We start from the raw sequence: 22,257 nt of genomic DNA on the forward strand, positions 1-22,257 counted from the left end.
AATTATGTAACAAAACTCTCTGAATACTGTGCTATTATTGTGGTTATTAATCATTCTGCTTCTGTTTCAAATATGTGCTCTAGAGACTGCTGGATGTACTGCATTATGCCAAAAAGTGAGTACCAAAGCGAAACACATCTAAATCTACTGTTTTAAGGATGTTTCATCGTAATTTACTCATTCAATTTGTTATTGTAAAAACCTTATAGTTACATGTATACACAGAGATGTAGTACACACAAAATATAGGAAATATATATATGCAGACAGTCTCTCACACACACACATTTCCACATAAGCAACTCATCCACCAGAAAAAAAAAACAAAACGTTCTTTAAAACACCATTCCTTAAAAATTCCTTAAAAAAAGCTGGTGTCGATCCAGCTGCTGACCTTTGCAACTGTAAACAAAAGACAGTTTTTAACCAGTAAACAACTTGGCAAATAGGAAACCTGCTTTGCCAGTGCCTGAAACAGTCAGCGCTTAAGATGACAGACTCTGCATACAAATCAGTTTTTACAGGAAAACAGACTTCTAGATGTGTCTGAGAAAGAATGCAAGATTTCCATGACTTCAGACAATTGAAACCATTTATTTTAAAATATACCGCATTAAAACCAAATTAGTAATTAAAAAGTAAAAACAAAGAACCGTGCAAAAAGCCCTGCTGCATTATGCCTCTATCTAGGAGGCAAATCCATTTAAGAGCATCACCTTGAAAATGATATGAAGCTTCCTTGACTTCATAAGAACTTCACATAGGCCCACAAGTCTGCATCAAAAGGCACATCCAGTATTTTAAGCTACACTAGGTGTCAGCTTCCTTTTTATTAGGCAGCAGCTGACATAAAACTGCAATGCTCTAAATTCAGTTGCCTTGGACTTGTTCATATACACATACTACATTAGAAATAAATATTAATTTATCATATATCTCATAAAAAACTAACAGGCATCAGATGGACTAGATTTTCTTTAATTTAGCTACATACATTGGACCCCACGCTCTCCCTTTCTCTGGGAGAACCAGAAGTTCATGCTGTTGTGTGCCAGTGAGAAAAGTGAATTCCTGAGAAAGGGCTTTGGCCATTTCACTTATGTCTACAGGCATAACATTACTGCAGGAGTGCAGAATGAGATTTATTACATCGCTGTTTTCTGCCTTTGAGAGTGTGCACGTAGAATAGACCAGAGATCCACCACGACGCAACGCTTTAATGGCAGACCTGCAAATAACAACAACAAAAAAAAATCAACATAAGCCGTGACATACTAAGGGGAAGGGGGAACATGCAAGACTTATAAATCTAGAATTATAAATAGGTATACATATATATGTGAAAAATAACATAATGAAACCATCTTAACAGCCTATAATTGACAGCTCAGGAAACTAGCTGGTACGCATTTTGCTTTCTCATTTCTTAATGTATTCACAGTTAACTAAAGTTATATTTTGTACAACACTGACAAGTAGAAAGCAGCGTCCATTCAGAGTTGCAGAATATACTTCAAACATTTATATGTGCAGCGTAACTGTGAAAATGCTGCAACTGTGCATACAAAATGAGTTACAGCACATCAAAAGTGCCAGTTAGATATCACACCTAGCTAGCTGCTTGCGTGAAAAAATATCAGAATGTACAGTTGCAGTAACAGCCTGAACTAATAACTGGGCTGTACCTTTAAAACATTTCTGCAAATTCTGCAACTTCTTTAGCAGGTAAGGGGACTCAGGGGTTTCACTGAGCTACTGATTTCCTAAGGACATATGACTTCTTGATGGATCATGCCGTCTGTAAATATGCCCTTCACCTATTAACCTGTTGACATTTTTTTACTAAACACAGGCAAAATAGCGGCTTAAGATTTCATGTTTCCTGAAAGCTTCATGACTGCTAGTGGATGAACAGAAGAGATTCTTTTTTACTTCCTCACTGAAAAAGAGTTGAACGGACTGTTTACTTTCCATTAAAGCAAATCTGCAAGGTCTTTTTTCAGACAGATAAAATATAACCTGTGAAAGTATAGAAATGAGATACACAATTCACATTCACTAACTGCAAATTAAAGTACTAAGGAGAAAAGCCCCAAACCTTGCACCGCAGAACAGCATTCTTCAAATCTGGTGCCATCACGTAACTAAAAGATAAAGCTACACTAAAAGTTCATTTGCTATTAAAATGCTCTATTAAGGTAATCCCTTTTAATCGTAAGCTTTGGAGCCTTCAAGGACATAATGGCTCAAAGACTGAGTTGTAACCTAGTATTCGAACAGTTCACCTCACTGCTATTGGAGAGCAGATAGTATTGGGCTGAAGCAAACACCACATCAAAATAGAACTGCTCCCTACAAAGCACTTATTTTGTTTAAAAACAAGAGAATCTGAGCAGGTGAATGCTGTTACTCAGCTTGTGACTATCAGAGAGACAACAAGGCAGGCACTCAGGGGACTGCAAGTGGGTCACAGGGAATGTGGCAGGTGCACGAGGGCAGAGCAGAAACCAAAAAACCAAAACCAAAAAACCCACAAACTCATATCCTCAAACTAAATAAGGTGAGCAGTCCCTCTCAATGCAGCAAGCCTTATTCCAAGCCCAGGTAAACAAATGTGATGCTATTGAAATGGCAATTCCACCAGAGACAAGCTGACAACATGCTAAGGGTGATTTCTGAACAAAAACAGTTGAGAAAGGAAAGAAGAAAATACAAGGGGAAAAGGACAAGTCCTTTCCACAGGATTGGGCCTTTTCAGGAAAAAAAAAAAAAAAAAAAAAATCAATGAAGAAAAAAGCCTCATCACAAGCAGGATCAAAGCAGATCACAGATCAAAGCTACTCTGAAAGTCCTGTCTGAAATAATAAGGAAACACCAGGACAAATGACTGTTTCAGATAGAGATGATACAACTCTGTTCACCTTCCCAGGTGAAAACTCCTTTGTATCATACCCAGTCTCTTTCTCTGGGGAATGTACACAATATTTTGCTCACTTCTTCCATGAGTCTTGGTTACATTAATCGGCAAGTCAAATATGTATTTTACTGGAGTCTATACTACTCCAATTTTAGTTAGCATAAGAGAAGGAGCTCTGTCAACAGATGATGCTCAAAGAAAAAATCAGTGTTTAATACCGTTGTTGTATCAGTCTTCAGTAAAAAGACGGAAAGTAAGCAGATGGCTAGCACATTTAGTCTAAGCAAGTGAGCAGTTCAAGGTCAGCCTGTTATTGGTAAAAAGCATGTTAGAGAACTTACACTGTCTGAATACTTTCAGTTTTACTGGGTCTAGTGGGCTCATTTGGGGATATTTCCAAAATTAGCTAAAGCTATCACAAAACTGTAAGCTTTTTAGAGTCTGCAAAACATTTAAGAATGTCTTAGGCACAAATTGATATGGGACAACACTTACAATGCCACCTTGGGACAGTAAAACAGGAGCAGGTGCCATCCTCATGTCCCTTCCAAATCCTGTTTTCTCAAATGCTGCAGTTACTAGCATGTGTTTGAATTGCCCAGCTCCAGATATTCATCCTCCCTCCCCTCCACATTCCAGGACACGTCTACTCCTCAGCAGGCTACAAAGGCACCAGTTCTGGATCTGAGGCCCTAAGCTGTCTCCACTGTCTCTCCAGCCGCCTCCCTCACTTGCAGTCATCCTGCTGTGGCTGCAGCTGTCCTTGTGAAAGGCCAGGGCTTATGCTGCTGCCCTCTGGCCAGCCTGAGCAACCACAGTGCACCCAGATGTATGGAAGGTAACTATCATAAAGCAGAACAGGAATGCACAACCTTCTGTTCTCAGGAACAAGCCAGCAAGAGAACAGCACACAGATCCTGCCTCCTTGGCCTCCTACCATCTCTGGAAAACGTAAAATCACTTTTTACCCTGTGTATTAGTTGTTTGCTTTCTAGCTTTCAGAACACAGAACATGGCTGAAGTCTAAATGGGCTCTCAAAGTTGAGCTGGTCTTCAAAATACTGTAAGAAACCATCTACTTTACTAATTTTCGTAGAATTTCTCTCACCAGCTACATCTTTTCTGTGCATACAGAAGTGCTGAGCCATGAGAGGGAAGCTAGTTCTCTTGGAAATGTGAAAGTGTTTTTTGCATGACAATCAAGATGTACTTTTAGCACAGCTGATGACTTTACTCATAGAAGCAGCCAACGGCAACTGCTTTCCTACCTATAAGATGGGTACTGTGTGAACATTTAAACAAGTGAGAAAATATTTTTACCATGTAAAAGTGGAAAAGGTAAATACCAGAAACACAGATATAGCTATAGCTGACATGGTTAAAAGCCTGGACACTTGCTAAGTCTCCTTTTTTTACCATATATAAAGTAACAACCATTCAAGTCAACACTTTAAAAAGCACCTGCTCCTACAACTGAGTCATTGCGACAATGATTCATCAGATTAAAAAGTAACACAGGCTTCTGAACAAAATCCTGAAAAATCTCACACCAAAAATCCCTTAACTCTAAGCCTCCTTAGCTTGGGGATCTTCACTGGCCCGTGACCCAGAAAGGTTAGGCTGCTCAGTGCAGTTATCTTTATTCTGAAGCTAAGTCATGAATTAAAATATCTGAGGAGGATTACTTTATGCTGCAAGGTTAATCAATGTATCTATCCATCTTGTCAAGCTCAGCAACAGTTGTTTCACTGGTTGTGTTCAAAGTCAAGCAACGGCCATACCCCTGATTAAGCCGTGCTTGGCTTTTGATGAACTTGCACTGAGCTGCAAAATTCAAAGTGAAGAAGTGCTGGGCTCAAAGTCACAGGGTGATAGTCTGCTGGGCTAAGCAGATTCAGGAAGTCTGGTCCCCTCATCATCAGCACAACAAAGAATCCATCCATAAGAGAATTTGTTCAAATAAATTTAAGACTAGTCTTCCTCTACAATCAGTGCAGGGAAACGAGCTTATGCAAGGGATGGGTCAGAGCTGGAGCATAACTGATAGACATCTAGCAGAACCCACCACTGCTACTATGACTCCACCATCTAAGAAAGTAAGATTCCTCTTACATTAGGTATGTTGATTATCCCCCAAATCCTTCCTTAAAGGTTGACTCTTAGCTGAAGGAATTTGGTGCCTGTTATAAGGTACTTTGTAACTTCCAAAAAGGGGCTCCAAATCTAGAATGAACAAAAAGGATGCCAGGGCAGAAGACCCTAAAATATTTTTTCACCTTCCTCTTATTATAATACATTGCTTAAAAATAAAATACTTTACTTAAAGGTAACCAATCTGCAGGGTTTTTTTTTCTCTTAGTGATACAGATGATCTTCATATTTCTTAAAGAAATAAAACTTTCAGTTTAAATATAGATCTGGCTATAACTTTAAATTCAGGTAAATACATTTACCATAATTAATTTTACATGCAACAGGCACTAATACTGCAAAGTTTCAAGCTCCATATGGAGAAACATAAGAATACACATTAAAAGCACATCCTGGAGCCTCATGACTTGTTCACGTTTCCCTATAACCACTCTTGTTTTAGTAACATGACAACCCCTTAGTACTTGCAATCAAGATCCTAAAGAAGCAACACCACTATTGGCAGCTGACATGTCTAACTCAACTTTAACATTGCATGCTATCATACTACACCACTGCAGAAGGGTGAGGTTATTGGTTTAGCGCCATGATAGTCAAGAAATTACTAAAATTGGTAAAATGCACGACAATCCATTGACATGCCCTGTACATAAGACCTGTACACAAGGTTACATAAGGCCTGTACATAACATTTTTAAAAGAAATCTGTGATTTTGAAACAGTTTTATTGAGTTTGTTTCTCAAGATTTACTTTAAATCTAGCAATGGAGAAAATGCTAACAATACACTGGAGTATAATTATTTAATATTTTAATATTTAATATCTCAGGGAAAAAAAAGACCACTCAAGAGTCACATGACCACTTTCAAACAAAAAAAAAACTTACATGCAACTTCAAAATAGTTAGCAAGAACCCAAAAAGGGGATTTTTCACAGTTACAGAAAATTAAACACGATACGCTGACATTTTGTTTATTCTAAAAGTCTTGGTGTTTCAAATACCCTTTTAACAACAGGCAGACAATAATTTCATAGCAGAGTTAGCACCTGCATGTCCAGCCTACTCCTCGTCTGTTTGGGTTTATGTTGCATGCCATCAGAAGGGTAGTATTAATTATGTTAATCATTCGACCATTTTCAATATTAAAGTAAAAAGACTACATATATTTTAGGGCCATTTTAAAATAATATAACACTTCAATAGTGCCATCTTTTGGCAAATGGGATGTATTTCTGCTCAATATGCAAGATAATATCTGATCAGAATAAATACTGCCAACCCTTTTATAAACTATTCAAGAAACAAAGCATCTCAAGATGCATTTGCTTTTATCCTCAACCCTATTCTTTTCACTGATGAAAGATATCACACATTTCCTTCTTCCTCTTACAAGAGTCCAAACATATTATGGTAATATGGCCTGCATGTTAAGGGTTTTGCTCTGTTTTTTTCTCCAAACCAAGTCAAAATGATAAGGAAATCCCTCCTCCAATTTCTTTGTGATGGGCTGTGACAGAGGTGCACAGGAGACAGGGACAGTAGTTCAAGTATCCTTTCTGTACTCCAGGCATGTACCGCCTCTGCTTTTCTTTGAGTAAGCTTTGCTATACTAGAGAGACACTGCAGTTCAGAATAATCATGGTAGCGAAAGGAGAAACATAAAATGAGCTGGTTTTTTTCAGCATTAAATTGAAGTATTAATTAATGTAGACACAGCCACAAAAACCAACCAACCAACCAACAAAAATAACAACAAACCCCACCAAGAAACCCACAAACCACCATAAACTCCAAAACCCCAACCTGTTCTGCTCTAGCCACAATCTGTTCTCAAAATTCTGATAAATAGCATTTCTATAGCGAACAATTTTAAATTCTGCTAAAGCAAAGACTTAATCTTCAGTTTAACGTTATTGTGCTTTCTCCTCTAACGCATGGTGACTTCTGAAATACTCATCCTGTTAACACAGGGCTGTGTGATATCCTTCACAACACCAGAACTGCAGTGCCATTGTGATGGTAACAGGTTGGTTTATTTCCCATTTTCAGATTTAAGTACCACAAGTGTCAACAGAAGGCTCAAGGATTTTTCTTCCCCTCTCAGCGTTGCAGCTGCCTTGCACGCTCACCTGCCAGGTTTCAGCACAGGCAGTACCACCAGCAGCAAGGCTGTTTCTAGCTGGCCAGCCTCCAACAGCCAGAGGTAGCTCGCTTCTCCTGCTGTGACAAACCTTCAACCCTTCTGTCATTCTAGTCATCCCACAACTCCATTCTTGCCTTATACGCTCTCAGAGGTCCAACTCTCTTCCCAACTTAAACTCCTTATTTGCAAGAAGAAAAACATATACAGCCCAAGCAGAACCTTCTCAGCTACAGAAGGGAGAACAAAAGACCTTTGAAGCCCTTTGTGTGACCGACACTGTCACACAGCTTTGGAGTTAACATTTTTCATTACAGCTTATGAAGGACACATATACACAGAAAGGACTGAAGTTGAAATTAAAGCAAAATTTGAGTCTGAATTTAAATCTGTGACCCCAAACCAGCTACCTGGCTGCTGGATAGCTTCTTTGTTTATTTGTACATTTATTTATTAATTCAATAAACTTTGTTTTGCAACATACCATGAAGGACCTGATCTGTAAGTTAATCACAGGGTGCTGACAAAGGCTTAAGCAACCAGGCAGTACTTAAAATCAGACACTATTTATTTTAACATCTCTGATGGAAGAAAAAATGGAGTAACAACAACGGCCACAGCACTCACTCTTTGTGAAGAAATCCAAACCAACCATGAGTCTAAAAAACTCAGTAAAACAACTCACCTCCAGCAATATAACCAACTGTGTTTCGGGGAATAACGCAACACACACATGCCACATTTAAACATAAAAAACTAGAACAAAAAATAAGGTCTACCTGTTCAGTCAGCAGCTATCTAACCACTTTCATCCAGAGGGGAAAGGATGCAGAGAGAGGGAACTTGGTTTGCCCAGTAAAACACCCTGAACAGCACAGCCAGTTTGGAGCCTGGGGCCAGCAGTCTATATAACCTATTCAGCTTTTCCAAGATGCAAAGTGGTCAAAGAAGGTGTCACCCACACAAGATATGTTGGTCCAGCAGCTGCAATTCTACAGAATTCCTAGTGGAGCTAATTGACTAGACAGTTATGGATAATGAGTGGGTTAAATGGTCTGCTACAGAGGAGCAAAGGGAAAAATTCCAGGGTAAGAGCTGAAGAACAACGTGATGAAGCAATCTTTAGTGTGATTTTCTCCACTTTCCTATGTGCCTTCTTTCCCTTCTAAAGAGAAAATGGCATCTACTTCACTTCCTTCCTCACCTCACCCCTCCTCCTCTGGTGCCAAGGTTCAGAATTTCCTCAGGTCACTCCAGAACATCCCCAAACTTCACCCAGGGAGGTCCTGCACAGGAATCCAGCCCACACTGCAACAGAAATCTGTAGCACAAGAGAGCTGCCGCATTTCTGGAGGGACACTCTCATGCTTCTCCTTGTTGTGTGACATTCAGCCTTGCCATCCTTTCAATGCCTGACACTAAAACTCAAGCAACTTTTATGATGGTAATTTTTTTAAGGGTTCAAGACACTGTCTCTGCAACGAACACTAAAGGCTGAGATTTTTTTTCACCAGTAGCAAATCACAAACAAAACTGAATCACTTTGTCTGGGTAGGACACAAAGAGTTAATTATGAGTATCTTCTTTTTTACTGCATCATTAGACACAATAAAGGCTTTTGTCTTAACCAAAGCAGAAATGGTACAATGGTACCATATGCTAAACATATGATAGTGTATTAACAAAAAAACTTTCTTGACTTTAAAACAACAAAATAAACCTACAATTAACAGCACAGAACTCCTCTTGTAGTTACATGTAGAAAACTGTGCATTTCAGTAACAACACAGAGGTGACACTGAATGCAGTAGGAGGAATACCAGGATTTTTCTAGTAAATCACAGTATCTAAAACACACTATGTGAAGAAGACTTTTTCACAAATAAATTTATGACTGTATGTATTCTATGAAACCACATCACTGATTTTCTCATGCCAGAGAAAACAGAGCTACTTGTAACTTAGGGCTTGTTATATTTGTGTCCTATATTTTCACCAGAAGTTTTATCATTTATTCTAAGATATATTTTCAAAGGTCTGGACTGGAGAAAATAAAGCTGGTCCTGTGGCATCTAGATTAGCCTTTAGAGACCTAAGTTGCCAATTCTACCTGATGACTTAAGGGAAAATGTCAATCTCATTTTAATTCCCACACGTGCAGCCTGGTAAACCACCACACGAAGTGGCTGCACAATCAGCAGTCTCTGCTTCAGTGAAGCCTGGGACTGAAGCAGCAAGACAAACACCAATTAAAAGCTTTATGAAGACGCTTACACAACAGCTGGTTACTTACATATGACATTAACTAATGGTTTAAGTATCCTTTAATTCAGAAAAATAAGTTCAGAATATTTGAGTGTTTTTTTTTATTTCTCCTTCTAAGTAAGAGCATGTGCATAGCTCTCCTACCTCCCAAACTATTCAGCGAGAAAGAAAAAAGAAATAAAACCAAATCAAACTTCTGGTAACCTTTCACTGAAAAAGACTGACAATTTCAAATACCATGTTATGATTGATATCCAAAGGAAAAACGTTCTTTATACAGAGGAAACATTAATTTTCTCTCAGTATTGCACTCCACTTGCATAGCATTTGAAAGAGCAGATACGTATGTTATACAGAACCAGACATAGTTCCTTAAAAATAATATTTATAAGCAAACAGGGATTTAAATATTTCATTAACTATGAAGAGTAGAGTTTCCTGTATTTCTCCCTCCAAATTTAATGCTTCATCCTGAGTTTTGAAAAATGAGAATACATACAACTTAAAAGAGGTCAACTAAGAAAATTAGCATTTTGTATGGATTATTTTGCCACCACTAATCCAATGCACACTTCAAACTCCCCATGCACCTCAAACTCACCCAAATCTATTTGCATGTGTTAGGTATACAAAATGATCTCCCTTGTAGCTAACTACTAGGGAGAAAAAGAGGTAATAAAGGAAAGTCAGCCGATATGTATCTTTTAAAGTTAGCCTGAGCTCCTGTGGACCAGAACTCTATTAAACACCAATTAAGAGTTTTTTAATTACTGAGAGAGGTTGTGTATAGAAGAGTTACAGTAGTTTGAATGCCTCTGTTGCATTTTCTAAACATATCCTGCTGGATTTATTTCCAGCTGAACCCTAACACAGTTTCTTTCAGCTGCAGTAACTGGTGTAGGAATAATTACAACAACTGTGTTTCACCACTAAGTTCTTACATACTCGGGCTTAACCCAAAATTTAATTTCTATCTGAGAACTGATAACACTGGTAAATTCACTTACAGGAACTACTGCATTTTGTACTAGCATACAGTATCAGGAAATGAACATTCTTTCCTTACACTGCAATTTGTTTTCTGCATGAACACTCCAAATAATAACAAGATTTGCAGTCTGTTCTTGGATTATAGCACTCAGCAGGGATGCTTTGGTTTTGGTATTAACAATCATTACAATCTCAATTTCCTTCAAATCAGTGGTGCCCTCACTGCTTATAAAATCTGCTGTTCAGCATTTATGCCATTATTTACATTTCAGATTCTATTCAGGCCAGAGTGGGATGATCATTATATCAAGTTTCATCACTTCTTGCACATTTTAATTCTCTGAGGCCTCTAAATTTCACTATATTGAAAAAAAAACTTTTCCTTCCTTCATTTCCTCTCTGATGTTCCCAGCTTCCCCTCCAAGTTATCTGCTAAAACAACAACAAACACCAAAACACTAAAAAACCCAACAAACAACAACAATGAAGTACAAGGTGACCAAACCCAGAAAAACAGATTACAAGGTTAAAAGGTCAAAATTTCCTTAATTAAGACAAGGGAATCCCTAATTTTGGGCTGAGTGTCACTTGATAGAAATGAAAAATGAACTCCCCTTTGCATTTCAGTTATCCTTAAACTTAATACTACTCCTAAACTGAAATACTGCTTGGTCCTTATACTTTAAGCTTCATCTTCAAATCACATGATACTTAGAATTGCTCGGGTTGGAAAAGACCTTTAAGATCACCGAGTACAATAATTAACCTAACACTGCCAAGTCCACCCCTAAACCATGTCCCTAAGTGCCACATCTACATGTCTTTTTAACACCTCCAGAGATGGTGACTCAACCACTTCCCTGGGCAGCTTGTTTCAGTGCTTGAGAACCCCTTCTGTGAATAAAATTTTCCTAACATCCAATCTGAACCTTCCCTGGCACAACTTGAGGCCATTTCCTCTTGTCCTATCACTTGCTACTTGGGAGAAGAGACCAACACCCTCCATGCTACAACCTCCTTTCAGGTAGCCATAGACAGCAATAAGGTCTCCCCTCAGCTTCTGTGGCTCCAGACTGAGCAACCCCAGTTCCCTCAGCTGCTCTTCATAAGTCTTGAGTTCCAGGCCCCTCACCAACCTTGTCACACTTCTCTGAACTCTCTCCAGCACCTCAATGTCTTTCTTGTAGCAGGGGGCTCAAAATTGAACACAGGATTCAAGGTGGGGCCTCACAAGCACTGAGTACAGTGGCATAATCACTTCCCTGGTCCTGCTGGCCACACTATTCCTGATACAAGCCAGGATGCTGTTGGCCTTTTTGGCCACTTGGGCACACTGCTGGCTCATGTTCAGTTGGTTGTTGACCAACACCCCCAGAGCCTTTTCTGCCAGGCAGCTTTCCAGCCACCCTTCCCCAAGCCTGTAGCACCGCCTGGGCTCAGCCCTCCAGCCAGTTCTTTATCCATCGCAGAGTACACCCATCCAGTCCATAAGCTGCCACCTTCTCCAGCAGAATGCTGTGGGATTCTGTGTCAAAGGCTTTACTGAAGTCTAAGTACACAACATCTGCAGCCTTTCCCTAATCTACTAAGCAGGTCACCTTGTCATAGAAGATCAGGTTGGTCAAGCAGGACCTGCCTTTCATAAACCCTTGTTGACTCGGCCTGATTGCTCCATTATCTTGTGTGTGCTGTGTGATGTTACTCAAGATCATCTGCTCCATGACCTTCCCTGGCACCGAGGTCAGACTGACAGGCCTGTAATTTCCCAGATCCTCCTTCCAGCACCTCTTGTACATGAGTGTTGTACTTGCTGACTTCCAGTCAACTGCGACCTCCCTGGTTAGCCAGGACTGACGACAAAAGGATAGAAAGTGGCTTGGTGATCACCTCTGCCAGCTCCCTCAGAACTTTTGGATGTATCCTGTCCGGCCCCATAGACTTGTGTATGTACATAGTGCAGCAGGTCGCTACACCATTTAGACATTATTCTCAACAAAATTGCTCAGATACAGCTTTATACTTTTACAGATACAGGAACAGAGGTGAGAAACACCCACGAGCACAAGGCACCAGGTAACCTGAACAGATAAGCCAAAGGTACCTTTGCATGAGCTGAATCATAAAAAATGAAGTACAGGTGGATTAATGGACGTTCAGCCTCCCTCAATACTATTGGAAGTATCAGAGATGGGATTCCAGGTTAATTTTTTCTTTAGAATTATGCACCCTAGCCATAAAACCAAGGCTTGAATAGGGTAACATTCCACAATTTTAGTTTCACCAAAATCCTAATGTACTTGTGTGAATCATTTCACCTTTCCTGGTCTCAGTTTATCCTTTCCTTTTCCCCTTTCACACACGACCTGAGATGCCATTAGTATTGGAAGTTCATTTTAAAGTGATCAGATAAAAGGAAAAATAAAAATACAGTTGACAGCTATATAATCTACTAAGTATACACGAAATGTTTTACCTGATAAAGCTTGTAATCTCTAAATCTGCAACCTAACCATTTATTTCATATGCTCCAAAATCTTTTAAAAGACAAAAAAAAAAATTACAATGCACATAAAAATAGATTGGTTAATCTACAGAATTACTCAGACCTATGTTGAGCAATGAAATTGAAATTACCATCCTTTTACTGCAACTTACGTATCAAAAGTATTTTGTCCTTACAAATCTAATTCCTATTGCTGCTACTATAGTATAGTTTTGACAGAAACAATGTTGTCTTCTTGATTTAGGAATAATTCAATTAAATCTGATTTGGGCTGACAGGAACATCTTCTTAAAAAAAAAAAAAAACAACAACAACAAGGTTTCTGCTGTCATGAGTTCTCCACTTCAAGATTGCAATCTGGAGTGATTTATGCGAATTCTCAAAATTTCTCTGCATGATATATACTTTCTTTTGGTAGAGGTTCACAAATTGGATTTTATATGTCAAATATTGAAAAGGGAAAACTGAAACAGGTCAGCATTTTAAATGTGATTGATTTCTTCAAAGGAAATGGGTGACATGATGCATTACTGCAATAAGATACTCATATTTCCGTTATAAATCATAGGCTTCTGCTGGGCCTTTTTCAACTGGAAGTCATGCAAAAAATATCTTGAACTGTTCCAATGGGAACTTGCCATAAAACTTTCTTCTGTTTTTTTATAACAGGTTATTTTTCCCTCAATTTGTTTTGACAGATGGACTTCAAGCATAACTGTCACTTCGCAAAAAAAACCTCAAGTCTAGAAGGTAATATTGGGAAGTCACTTTTTTTTTCCCCCTCCTTGTGAAAAACTTGTAGAGTTTGAAATGTTTCACAAATGATAGCCTGTGGCCGGTATCATTGAAAAGTGTAATACGTTCCAACCTTGATTTGGATTATTGGGTGGACATTCTTGAAAAACAAACAAACAAACCATCCTCACTGCCCCACCAAAACCCACATTCTTAATATTTTTCTCCTGTCAATTATGATCAGTAGTCTTTCTGTGCTACAAATAGTCAAATGGGTATTAAATTCAAGCAACATGTAGGAATGTGCAATAGTAGACTCAATCTCTTCATATAAACAACCCAGAAAACAAACTGAAGCAGCATGAACTAATAACCTAAGTGATGGTTGGTAACCAGTCCTCAATTATCAAAAAGACTGTAATAAAGAACTTTAAGGGATAATTCTGTCAAAGAATGACAACAGCAGCAGCAAAAGGAGTTTGGGAAAGAATGCCCAGCTTGGCGGGCTTACAGAATATTTTCACAGTTGAAAAAAAAAACAAAAAACCAAAAAAACTACAACCTACTACAAATTATATGTGTGGTTTTGCTTCAGCTGAAGAATATATCTGAAACCACTTTAGCTGTGTCCACTGAAAATATTCTGATATGGTACCAGACTGTTCTGAGTCATCTGAAAATGGACACACATGAATAAGTGAGTTAACAGGACTGTACAGCAGTATGGTAGTAGAAGACCCAGGCCTCACTGCTTAGAGTACCCAACAAAAATTTCTATATTCACATAAACCTAGACTAACTCTTTAAACAGCAATTGCAACAACATATTCGTCACATTTTCGTATGGTGAAACCTGATTTTGGTTACTAAACATGGAAAATCGTGCCCTCGTGTAATTTGTCTCAATTATTAAAAGCTCCTTTAATGGCTTTGCACTTCTCACCTTAGCAGCTGGAACTGTAGACAAGATAACTCTTTCCTTTGTATTAGTCTAAGCGTAGCTTGTTGAATATCAGAAGAGAATAGCCAGCTTCTGTCATTTGAACAAGGAGCATCAACCAGTACCTACATAACAAATAAAAGCCAATAAGAAACTTCATAAGAAAGATATTCCCTTTCTGAACACCATATGCCAAAAATCTACTCAACTTACTTTTGCAAACACTTAGAACAACCTTCCTATTTTCCCTTTTAGGGGCAGAAATGATCTAATTGCTATTTTTCATGTTTTTATGGAGTTATGAGGGGAAGGGAGAAGACAAGAAATTACTGCTCCAAAAGTACCCTCTACCTGAGCAGCTCTCACTAACACAAGAACAAAAGCACAATAGGCTTAATAAAGAGATTCCTGAGGCTTTGCAAATCCTGTACACAACCCTAGTTCCCCTTGATAGGTCAGATATTTTGGTGGGGGCCAGAAAAAAATAAAGTTAAAAAGATAGCAACATCAGAAGAAGCACAATGCAGAAATATCATTCGCTAATAAGTAAAAATGTTACCTTGTCGTATGATTCAGACTTAAGATGTCCAATCTGTCTACCATCCAATTTAGAGACTGTTATTAAATTTATCAAAGGATCCGGGATGAAGGATTCTATTGTCTGTTTCAACCATCTTGACCGCAATTCATCATATTCATTACAGTGAAATTGACCTTAGAAAATTAAAAAAATGAAGTAAACACTCTAAAATAAGTCTTTATGCTTTTTCTATTTTGTTGTTTTACAAATATAAGGATTTACACTGATTTCAGAAGTTCTACTGCTTTGCCAAGATTGCCATAGAGTTTTCACCTTATGTACTTGTATTATTGCACATTTTATAAAACACTGCTGAATTTTTATAAACCTGAGTAAATTTCAACATACTCCTACAGAGCAATCCATAAATATTTACTACCAAATACTTACTGTAACAATAGACTTTCACAGTAAAACAAACCTTAAACATGACCCACATCCAAAGACCAGTGCTAAGTGAGTGTCTTTCTGGGCTCCTTGAGACATTGTCTAAATGAAGTATGTGCCCCTTGTTAACTAATCAATTGTCTTTTAAATAAATAAAACATCAGTTTTGTGTATCCTAAGTTGAGCAGTCCAATCACTTATTTTGGAGTTCAGAGAAGGGCAACAAAGCTGGTAATGGGTCTGGAACACAAGTCTGATGAGGAGTGGCTGAAGGAACTGGGGCTGTTCAGGTTGGAGAAAAGGAGGCTGAGGAGAGACCTTATCGCTTTCTACAACTACCTGAAAGGAGGCTGTAGCATGGAAGGTGTTGGTCTCTTCCGCCAAGTAACAAGTGATAGGACAAGAGGCAATGGCCTCAAGTTGTGCCAGGGGAGGTTTAGATTGATATTTAGCACTGAGGAAAAATTTCCTCAAAGAAAGGGTTGTCAGGCACTGGAACAGGCTGCTCAGGGAAGTGGCTGAATCACCATCCCTGGAGGTGTTTAAAAGACATACAGATGTGGTGCTTAGGGACATGGTTTAGTGGTGGACTTGGCAGCATCAGCTTAATGTTTGGACTTGGTGATCTTACGGGTCTCTTCCAATCAAAATGATTTTATGATGCTATGATTTATTTGAAATTTGAGCCAGAATTGTTTTCAGAAAAGCCTTTTGGTTGCACTTACTGTTAACAATGTAGCCAGAACAGTTATCCCTTCAGAAGAAACAATGTTCTTGCTTGTAACCCAGACCAGAAACTTCAGCATGATATTTTCTTCATCTTAGTCCTGTTTTCTAATTTAATAAAATTACTATTTTCATGTCTCCACAGGTTGTCCTACACCCTGTTTGCCACACTAAATATGGTACATCTTAGTATCCACTGAGATATATTAAGAATCAACTACCTTACATCTTACGTTCTCAGCAACAATCTAGTATCTTCAGAGGCAGCCATGGGATAAAGTTTGGGTTTTTTTCAAACCTTTTGAAAGGGCAATCCACATTTAATCTACCTCAGTGGCATCACCTCATTTCTCTACAAGAGGGAGGGAGAACCGGCTGTAATCACCAGGTACAGGTGATTATAGCAATGGCCTCATCAGTAACAAGGTAAGGTACTTGAAGAGTTTGAGACAATTATTACCTAGACTAACATATAAACTTGGAAACAGCAATCACAGCTTGCTTCCTGGCCTGGAAGAACTGAGCTGCTACTTTCTGTTGCCTTCTAAACACTGTGATTATCTTAGTGCCCTTCTGCAATATCTGGGTGGATTAAGACACAGAGCTTATTAAGCCCTTATATAGACAAATTCCTCATCATAAACTTTCTCCCTTGATCTTGCACATTTAATTTGTTATGCTCTGCTTTACATCAGTACACATAAACTCACTTATATTCTCTGCACAGCACTGACCAGAGATGTAGCAGAGGAAAAAAAAAAAGTGCAAGTATTCTAAGATTGCAGATTACTCACCTCCCTGTGCCAACAAATCTCCATGATTCTAAGTAACTTCTTGAGAAGTAACAGTAAGGGAACCAGTGGAGGAAAAAAAAACATAGAGCTACTCCACTTTCGTCTGTCTGTCTGCAGTATTGAAATAACTACTGCATATCGCAACCTCTTATAGTTAAAGAGACTTCATAAAAATCTTATTAAACAGCATGAACCTGCTTGGAATATGAATTGTTGCCCCCCAATCCAAATCTTGCACAGAACACAGGCACAACTGAAAAAGCCCAGGCACAGAGCCAGGGATCAGCTTCTACCCACACCTCAATACATTACCTGGACAGGCACACTGCAGCAGAGCCACCGATTTACCCCCTGGTGCAGCACAGAGATCCAAAACATCTTCCCCATCTTTTACTTCTAATGCCAGCACTGGCAACAGCGAAGCAGCATTCAGCAGGTAATACTCTTTCAGTTTACCAGCCTGGTGTTTTTGTGCGGGGAATCTCCCAGGAGTCCTCCTAATGTAACACTTCAGTGACGCTGGAAGGTAGGGCAACGGGCCCTGAAAGGCAGGATGACACCCCTTCTCATGTAAGGTGCTCTCCAGTTCAGCGGATGGGCTGAACCTGTTCATGAGGATGGCATACTGCCAGCACAATGGGTATGTGAGTACATCTCTAGATTTAAAAGAAAAAAAAGGAAGGAAAAGCTATTTAATAACTTGGCAAATAAAATGAGCTTTCCATAGCATAGGAAGCCTTTTCTTACATGAGGGTAATAATCCCACAATTGGATCAATCTGGTACAATCAAAAAGGAATAACTTTGATTAGATATGATGAAGAAAAGCATGCAGGAAAACAATTTTAGTATGAAATCGACCCACCAGTTTCTGTAATGATTGTATTTAAAACACTAACTTCTTCTGAAACAAGATATTCTCTATTTTCCCTAACTCTTTAGCAAATAACTGTAAAAGTTATAAATTATGAAGTATATCATTCTTTCTGACTATAAAGTAGTTTCTTAGGGACAAAGTAAAACTGCAATATTAGTTGTAAATGTCACAACAAAAAGAATCCCATTGGCTTTGCAATGGTTATTCCAGCCAGCACTGTAAAATGCAGCTTTTACATGCGTTCTTTTCTAAATTTCCTTTTATGTTCTGCAAACATGGGGCCAGAAAAACTTAAACTGATAGATATTCCTTGAAGGCAGGCAAAAAGCAGTGCTTATATGGTAGGAACATGTTTGTTCATAGTTCACTTTTTCAGACCTTTCTTACACAGATCTCCCCCATTTGCTATTTGAATTTCTCTCAGTATTTTTAAATTTAGCTATAAAAAATACTCCTCAGGAATATTTTTAACCATGGAAATACTTATTTTAAACTACTTTTTACAGGCTACACCAAAGACGGCACTCAAAGGAATCACATAATTTCAAAGACTCTGAACACCTAACATGCCTTTTACTTCAAAGTAATGTGGCACTGATCTTGAGAGCACTCCTCATGCACTTCAGGTCAAAGACAACTACTTTTTTTCAAATTCCTGTTGAAAAGTATATAGGCTGAACAGGGAACTTCTCCTGAAGGGCTCTTCTGCTGGCTTTCTTGTGAGTGACAACCACCAGTTAGCAGGGAAGGGAAGATGTTCTCTCAATACCACACCCAGTTTTCTAGTGGCTGACCCAAAGTGATCAAGACCCAAATCAAGTCATATCCTTTTCTGCACATGTCATTAACATTCAGTTTCTTCTAATGAAAGAAATCAGGGGATGTACATCTCTCCTAATATCTTTGTCCTAGTCTTTCAAGATAAAATAAAGCTGTAGGAAAAAGAAAAATATATAAAAAAAGCCCAAGAGCAGCTGCTGTTAAGTATAAAGGGATGCTTTTTGGACCACCTTTTTACAAAACAGGCAACAAACACCTAAGATGGCAGGCTCCTCGCAGTGCATGTGCATACAGAAGAACAGAAACTTCATCATGTCAGAAGAATCATGTCAAAGAAAAATCAAAAGTAACTTCAAGTTTGAGTCCTCTATTATTTCACACTTTATAACAGTTCTAAACTGAAAATAAACTAAAGCAGTTTTTAAAGTCCATGTCTCTCTTGAGAGTTATTCTATGAACCACTTAAAACATCCTCTTCCCTCCCTCCCCCATCTCCTCAAAAAAACAGACCTGACACTTGTCCATGTGTCTCCAAGTTCCACCATGTACTGCTTCTCAAAATGATCCAGAACAACCTGACAAATCTTCTTTTGAAGTTTCCCTTTTGTTTTATTTTCCAGCTCCAGGGAAAGGAGGAAAAAAGAAAAGCAGTAAAAACAAACAAATGAAACCCTTACTAGTTCTCACTAGAATTATTAAAAGAACACTTTTCAATTTAAATAAATCTAGTATCAGTTATGTTAGGATGCTCAAATATCAACGTCATGTCACACATGTCACCAAGATGTAACAGGAATTTCAGAGAACAAACGAGTTAAGCTAGTGTACTCTCTTCTTCCCTACCTGTGAAGAGGTCATTCAAAGCTTGTTGATAATATCCTCCTCTGTATCACCCACACTAGTAGTACAGTGGTTCCAGGAACAAAATAAGCAAGGCACGATTATGATCATGCACTACAATCACCTCTGCCAAGATGTACCCATGTGCTTAACTGAAATAAATTAATTTAATCATTACAGAAGTCAGCTGAAGCTGAGCTGCAAGGCACTAATTTATTCCAAAAGTAAGGGGAAAAAAAAAAAAAAGCTACACTTTTTGTTTGTTTGTTTGTTTTTTAAAGCCATGCAAATTTGATGTTTTATTTGGGCAGGGAGGGGAAGAACTTTTGGTTTCTAAGCAAACTGGTGCTATTCAGAAGGAAAAGCCCGAAAGGAAAGACTGATATTTGCTGGATTTCCCTCCCCACACCACAGTGTCCTTCCTCCTGCTTCTCCTCCCCGTTGCACACCTGTACTCCCCCAACAGAAACTGGAGCGGGCTGTCCAGGGAAGCGGTGGAGTCACCATTCCTGGGAGTGTTTAAAAGGCATATAGATGAGGTTCTTAGGGACCTGGTTTAGTGCCAGAGTTGGGTTATGGTTGGACTCGATGATCTTATGGGTCGCTTCCAACCAAAATGATTCCATGAAACACTTGGCAGAAAGTAGAACCTGAAGGACCCGCTAAGCTCCGAGTTACTCCGTTGTCTCTTAGTTTATTGACCACCACAGTGCACACGAAGGTCCGATTTTTGTGTCTCAAATCGGTTCCTGTACCCGCGGGACGCGCCGCCCGGCAGAGGAGCCGCGGCAGGGATCGCAAAGCCAGGTACGAGGAGCTTTAATACAAAACGATACGCGCGTTTGTTTCTCGAAGGGACGAGGGGATGACACAGGCGGGACTACCGAGGGAGTCAAAGCCTTGCGGGGCAGAGCCCAGCATCGGCCACAGGGGCTCTTCCCGCTGCTACAAACGCCCCCGGCAGCGACCAAACACCCCGAACAGCCCAAGTCGCCACTTCCAACTCAGAAGCTGCGCTCTCAACAAATGGAGGAGCTTCTCCGCGCTGCCCTGCCCGCAGGCTGAGGCGCGGCCCGGCGGCAGCGGCCCACGGCTCCCAGCGGGGAAGGCTCTTCCCGTACGGCCCGCGGAAGGCGCAGGAACGGACCGCCCGCCCGTCCCGCCCCGCTTCCGGCTGGCAAGGGCGAGCCGCGCCGCGCCGCTTGCCCACTCCCTCCTTCCCCCCCTAGCGCCTCACCGGCTGCGAGGCCCGGGCGGCCGCTCGGTTCGACAGGAGGGCGGCCCCGGGGCGGCGAGGAAGCGCCGGCAGCAGCAGCAGCAGCGGCAGCCGCCGCATGGCGGGAACGGGGCAGGGCGGCGGGGCCGGGGCGCCCCCTGGCGGCCGAGGGGCTGCAGCGGCGGCATCGGGCGAGTGGCGCTGCCGCCCTCCTTGTGTCCCGTCGCTCCCAGGAGGTGCGGGGGTGGGCATGAGGTTTTTGGGGGGTTTGTTTCACAGAATCTGGACACAATATTCCAGGTGTGGTCTCACCAGGGCAGAGTAGAGGGGCAGGAGAAACCTCTCTCGATCTACTAACCACCCCCCTTGTAATACACCCCAGGATGCCACTGGCCTTCCTGGCCACAAGGGCACAGTGCTGGCTCATGGTCATCCTGCTGTCCACCAGGACCCCCAGGTCCCTTTCCCCTACGCTGCTCTCTAAAAGGTCATTCCCCAACTTATACTGGAACCTGGGGTTGTTCCTGCCCAGATTCACGACTCTACACTCTTTCGTTGTGGTTTTTTTTTTTTTTTGGTTGGTTTTAGGGTTGTTTTGGTGGGTTTTTGTTTGTTTATTTGTTTGTTTTTGTTTGGTTTGGTTTGGTTGTTTTTTGTTTGTTTGTTTTAAAAACCATGGGAGGCTCTCCTGTCCTTCAGTCTCTTCTGCCTCTCCCAGGGATAAAGCAGGATTAGGCAGCAACTGGATTCTGGATTAATCAATTTATAAAACTGATCCTCATCCCATAGCCTGCTGGAGGTGCTGCTGCCATCTGCACCACTGCTGGCAGACCTCTGCTAATGGCTTTGCACCTGTCCTTAACTCCCGCCTTGTCCGGGCTTTCCCAGAGTTTGCAATTGCTATTCAGCTGCTTAACAGCCTCCTCTAAACCAGACTGGAGATCAGCTTTAGCTTAACCTGCTGCTACTGCAAAGAAAAATTGAAACGTGAGAGTTATCACACATAAATGTCTTACACCCATTTTCAGATAGCCCATTCTCTGGGACCAGTGTGACCAGGACAACCGCCAGACCTCAATTCACCAACTGTTACTGGCTTAGTAGCACTAAAGCCCGAGGCCAAATTGAGGGCAGCTCCTCTTCTGACCACTTCCCCTGAGCAGAACTGTGGGGACCGGTGAACTCCTGTTAGAAAGGGCATCTTGCTTTGTTAGCCACCTCTTGCTGCAGCCGTCGTGGCCCAGCGAAACAAAGCCACCACACACCCTCTCTCTCACTCAAAAGCTCGCTTGTCCATCAGCATTTGCTGAGTCCTTCAGTAAGAGCAATGCCCATGGAAACAGCAAGCTGGTGAAACAGGAGTTTCCATAACATCAATGCCTACCCACACAGCTGAAACCAGCCTCTGAAATCAA

The 22,257-nt window shown here is 40.4% G+C and overlaps 1 protein-coding gene across 1 annotated transcript; it reads right to left on the reverse strand.

The window, feature by feature from the left end:
- Nucleotides 1–966: 966 nt before the first annotated feature.
- Nucleotides 967–21,094, reverse strand: NSUN3 (NOP2/Sun RNA methyltransferase 3; the record flags this gene model as incomplete). The annotated part of the gene is made up of 6 exons (XM_080350479.1): nucleotides 967–1,228; nucleotides 14,647–14,768; nucleotides 15,203–15,357; nucleotides 17,443–17,786; nucleotides 19,297–19,400; nucleotides 20,864–21,094. The coding sequence occupies 6 exons, from the start codon at nucleotides 21,092–21,094 to the stop codon at nucleotides 967–969; spliced, it is 1,218 nt and encodes a 405-aa protein (XP_080206605.1).
- Nucleotides 21,095–22,257: the final 1,163 nt, after the last annotated feature.

This window comes from Nesoenas mayeri, assembly GCF_963082525.1.
Source record: "Nesoenas mayeri genome assembly, chromosome: 1".
Lineage (NCBI taxonomy): Eukaryota > Metazoa > Chordata > Aves > Columbiformes > Columbidae > Nesoenas > Nesoenas mayeri.